Source organism: Elephantulus edwardii, unplaced genomic scaffold, assembly GCF_000299155.1.
Source record: "Elephantulus edwardii isolate Elephantulus edwardi_28Jun2011 unplaced genomic scaffold, EleEdw1.0 scaffold00026, whole genome shotgun sequence".
NCBI lineage: Eukaryota > Metazoa > Chordata > Mammalia > Macroscelidea > Macroscelididae > Elephantulus > Elephantulus edwardii.
Window position 1 is genome coordinate 20,362,897 of NW_006399776.1, and position 5,485 is coordinate 20,368,381.

The following is a 5,485-nucleotide window of genomic DNA, read 5'->3' on the forward strand; positions in this document are numbered from 1 at the left end:
TTTTCTCTCTTCGGAGGGGGAAGCGAGCTGGTGGGGAGGGGTGTGAAAGGAGAAAATTGCGGCAATGAATGAATGGAAATCCAAAACCTCTGTAAAAAAAATAAAAAAATTATTTAAAAAAAGATAGTACAGGGTTCAGAATTGTGCACAGAATTGCTATGAGTCACTGTTGACTTGTTGACCTATAACAATAACAACAACCGGATGATTCTGATGCTGCTGAACCCAGGGTTGTCTTTTGAGAAAGATGGCTTGCTAAACCTCCTAGGAGAAAGCACAGGAGTTTGCTTTCTAAGAGAAGAAAAAATTTGGGAAGAAAAAGTAGACTTTAGGAAAAGTACCAGGTATTGTCTGGCAACATAGGTGGCTGAGTGGCAAAAAGTTGACCTATAATCTCAAAGGCACAGGGTTCAAATTCACCAAATGCTGCACCGGATGAAGGTAGGCAGCCAACTCCTGTGTGATTTACTGCCTCTGAAAACCTGCTGGAGTTGGTTCTGACTCAGGGACACACAATGACAACAACAAGGCAGATGTATACAGATGAAAAGGAATATTATAGCTGATAGGAGATCATCCACTTCCTAAGAGCAAGGGCATCCCGTAGGCAGTAGGACCTACACGTAACAGACACGTCCCCTTTGCTGTAGCACTCGCAGCGTGCACAGTGCGAAGTGTCCTTGACGGACCTGAACCTCAGGCCTGGTCATGGCAGTGAGCAGGAATTCTATGAATTTAGAGAAATGGCAGTAGTTCTAGAACAAAGTTCAGATTTGTTCATAGGGTCGCTAGGAGACATGTTCAACACTTAACAACAACAGGAAATCATCATGAGTTGACTCATTAGTAAGGTCATGTCATTGACTTTCTACCTCACTCTGGAGAGAGAAAGGAACTCTGGTGACATAATCTATTGTGTCTTGTGTGGTTAAGCAAAAGGCCTCCCATCTCCAGCAATCCGAATCCACTAATAGCTCTGCTGGAGAAAGATGAGCATTTTCCTCTTGTTAAGATTTATGACCTCAATAAGAATTTACAGCTTCTTGGTGAGCTCTGGTGGCCTAGTGGCAAGAAGCTGCACTGCAATCCCAGAGCTGAGCTGTTGCAATCCACCAGATTTCTCTGCTGGAGAAGGAGAGGCAATCTCCTCCTGTACCAGTCAGATCTGATTTGACAGGAGAGAGAGAGGAGGGGAGGAGAGGGGAGGGGAGGGAGAGAGGAGAGGAGAATCATTTGATGAGTCAGCCTCCTATTATTGTAGTTGTTTACCATCAAGTTGGAATTGGAACTGCTCTATAGCTCCAATGGGTTTTCAGAGGCATGTAATCTCATGGGAGGAGATTGACCATCTTTCTCCTAAATAGCACCTGGTGGATTCAGCCCCATGCCTTTGGATTGGTGGTACAGGGGCATAACCAGAGTACTGAAGAGCAATTTTATCAGTCTGGAAACTAAGGTGTGCCTGATCCAGGCCATGGTCTTTGCAATTACATGCTATGCATCAGAAAGCTGGACAATGACTAGGGATGATAGGAGAATTGATGCCTTTGAGCTGTGGTGCTGGAGAAGTGTATTGAATATACCATGGACTGCCAGGAGAACAAATAGGTTCATCCTGGAGAGGGTGAACCCAGTCTGCTCCTTGAAGGCAAAGGTTCTGAAGCTCATCTGACATACTTTGGGCATGGTGCAAGGAGGGACTAATCCTTGAAGAGGGACATCATGCTTGGGAGGGTGGAGGGACAGCACAAAAAAGGAAGACCCTCAATGAGATGGATTGCCTCAGTGACTGGGGTAATGAAGGTAGGTATGTCAGGAACAGTAATGTTGACTCAATATAGAGCAGGGTTCAGAGCTGTTGTACACAGGGTCGTTATGAGCCACAGGCGACTCGATGGCACATAACAACAACAAGCTGCTAGAGCTCCCTTAGCCTCCTTCTGTTAACCTTTAATACCAAAGTGTACAAAAGGACAATCAAAACAGAGGTAACAATGGCAGCTCCTATGAAATGGACATGAAAGTGCTAGAGTGGCTGTGGAGGGGAGGGTACTCTGATGGCCTGCACTTAGGCAGGCCCAGGAAGCAATTATTTGCTATGACAGTAAAACAAAAAACCCCCACTGCCATCTAGTTGATTTTACCAAAGAGTGATTCTGTAAGACCCAATGGAACTACTCTGTAGGGCTGCCACGACTAGAAATGTTTACAGAAGTTGACTCTTCTATTACTGAGAAGTTGGTGAGTTCAAACCACCCACGTTTTGGTTAGCAGCCAAGTGCTTTAACCACACCACCACTGGCACTCTCTTCTAGTGGGTAAAGCAGTTACTAAATCACCAATGGAAATATGAAAGTCTTATAAGACCTAACTTCTTAAAAACACCGGCTTTGTTTTCCTTAAGAAAATTTGAGGGAAAAAATAACAGAAATATTCTTAATTTTGTATGTGGAAATGGCTAGGGGAAACTGGTCTAGAATGGTTTCCTGGGCTAGTAGATAAAACAACTCTATTTTATTTTATTGTATTTTATTTTATTTTATTACTTTTTTATTCTTTTGTGTGTGTGTGTACCGTCAAATCAGATCTGACTGGCACAGGAGGAGGTTGTCCCTCCTCCAGCAGAGCATCTGGTGGATACAAACTGTTCACTTCTGGGATTGCAGTGCCGCTTCTTGCCACTAGGCAACCAGAGCTCTCCAACAACTCCATTTTCTTGACAAATTTTCTCAAAATTAGCCATGGAGGGTGCATTATTTCTGGATAAAATATTAATTTGATGGAATACAACACTTGCAGTGTCAGAAACCTTTAGGAAATAAATTACTGTTTTTCTTTATCAGAGTTCAGAGAAGATATGCATTGAAATTGTCTCCCTGGCCTTCCACCCAGAAGCTGAGGTGATGTCTGATGAGAATGTAAGACAAGTATACGTGGAGTATAAATTCTATGATTTACCCTTGTCAGAGACAGAGACGCCTATATCCCTGAGGAAGCCAAGGGCAGGAGAAGAGATTCACTTCCACTTCAGCAAGGGTGAGGCACTGTGTACGGTTATGCAGAGAGAAGGCTGACAAATGTTTAGACTGGGAGATTAGAACTATCACTGAACTTTTTATTGTGTTAATAATTTTATTTTGTTGATTGTCATTTATTATGCATATCATTTTTTAAAAATCAAATGATCCGTAAAAGATTTTCATTAAAAATAATCAAATCCTTCTCCATAAACCATCCATCACTATAATCCACCATAACTACTATGAATTTTTTTAGCTGTTTCTTCTGGTATTTGCTTCTATATATGTAAATAATATTTCTATTGTGATTTCCTAATTCATCAATTCCTATCTTGGAACATGAATTTAACTCTTCCACTATAGAGATTGATCACAATTTTTATTAAGACATTTAAATTACTTACATTATGACTTTCTGGTCACTTAGAGTTCTCCTTTCATCATCTTTTGATACTTCCTGGCTCATTCAGCATTCTGCCTATAGCATCCTTAAGTATTGCAACTTGAAACTTGAATTTGTTCTTCAGTTCCTTCAGTATAAGAAATGCTGAGCAGGTTCATCTCTTTTGATTCTCTGACTCCAACTCTGCACATTTCATAATAATACTTGGATTTTTCTTCCCAAGCTGCCCTTTGACATCTGCTCAGCTCCTTAACTTTCTGATTTCTTCCTTTTGCTTTGGCTTCTCTGCACTCTAGTGCAATATTCAGAGTCTCTTCTGACATCCATCTCGGTCTTTTCTTCCTCCTCTGTCTTTGTAATGACCTTTTGCATTTTTCCTGGGTAATCTTCTTGATAAATGTTTCCCAGTACAAGGGAAATTTTTTAAAAATTTATTTTAATGAAGGTTTCCAAAGACATTGGATTTCCATTCATGCATATTTGCAAACTTTCCTCCCTGCCTACCCTTTCCCCCAGTTTCCTTTTCTCTTTGAAAAGTAAAATAAAAAAATAAATATATTTCCTTGTTATACAATTCCACCACCCCCACCCCCGTTCACTCCACTATGCAGGTTTCATTCTGGACTCTTGTCATGACAATCATACCTAATCATATATTCCTCCTAAATAGTTCTCTCCCTCATCTGTTTCAATGCAGTATACACTATTTATACCCTCTTTGTTGAGACTCTGATTCACATACTTTGGGCAAGTTTCTAGGAGGGACCAGTTCTTAGAAAAGGTTATTATGCTTGGAAGGGAAGAGGTTCAGCAACATCAGACAGGAAGACCTTAAAAGAGATGGATTGATACGTTAACTGGGATAATTGAGGTAGTTGTATTGGAGGCAGTGAAATTGGCTCAGGATAGGGCAAGGTTCAGATTGTGCTTAGGGTCACCGTGAGTTGCAGCCAATTCAATGGCACATAATAACATTATTATTAATACATAAATATTAATTATTGCAGAGGAGTATGGCCATGACGATTATTTTTTTCATGATTATGGGGTTTATTAAGGAAATAACAGTTAAAATCAAGGTTAGAAACACGATACAATTCTTTTTTCAGGATAGCTTCTCGGATGTAGTCAAAAGCAGACTTCCCTCTAAACTCAATCTCACTGGCCTTTGGGCTTTGGGTCATGTTACAAAGCTCCTTTAGTTCTTCTAATTATGGCACCTCTATCTCCCTCTTCTGCACCAGCAAAGGCTCTCAGCGCTGGCTCGGTGTGGCGGCAGTTCTAGTTCAGCTCTGCCTCACACCAGTCTCTGGTCTGCAGCCACCACTGCTGCTTCTCTTGCTTGGCTGGGCTGGTCTCCATCTCATGCACGAATCTCTGATGCCAAAAGGATGAGCTGTCCTCTCTGCTGCTTCATTTTATTGGTAGCAATATTTTCCTTTTTGTTTTCTTTTTTTGGATTAAAAGATCTTTTTATTACCCAGAATAATTTTTTTGTGTCTTATTTTGTATGTGTTATTTGTCGGTTTTGTTTTCCTTTTTAAAATAACTATAAATTCAAGTTTAGGGAAAGAGAAAAACAAAGCAAAATGATGTTTTATTATCTATCATATGCCAACCTGATTGGCAATATCATGACAGATGGTGAAGAGATTGAGCTTGTTAACAGCTTCAGTTTGCTTGGCTCCACAATAACACTCTTGGTACCTGCAGCCAGGAAATTAAAAGCATTGGAAAAGTCGGCTGTCAGAGACCTTTCCAAAGTACTGAAGAGCAACGATGTTAGTCTGGAGAATAAGATGCACCTGATCCAGGCCATGGTCTTTGCAATTACTTGCTATGCGTCAGAAAGCTGGAAAAGGACTAGAGATAAAAGAAAGAGAATTGATGCCTTTGAGTCATGGTGCTGGAGAAGAGTATTAACTGCTAGGAAAACAAATCGTTTCATTCCAGAGAGGGCAAGACCAGGCTACTCCTTGGAGGCAAACATTGTGAAACTTCATCTGACATATTTTTTTTCTAAAATTATATTTTATTAATTTTCATAAACATTTACAGAGAT

General features: G+C 40.5%; 1 protein-coding gene across 1 annotated transcript in view; it reads left to right on the forward strand.

Annotated features, from left to right (window-relative positions):
• Window positions 1-5,485, forward strand: part of RPGRIP1 (retinitis pigmentosa GTPase regulator interacting protein 1) — a gene marked incomplete at its 5' end in the record, with an annotated part of 74,259 nt that overhangs the window by 44,989 nt on the left and 23,785 nt on the right. Inside the window, 1 exon segment of the mRNA XM_006883290.1 lies at window positions 2,844-3,036. Coding sequence (XP_006883352.1) covers window positions 2,844-3,036 — 193 coding nt within the window.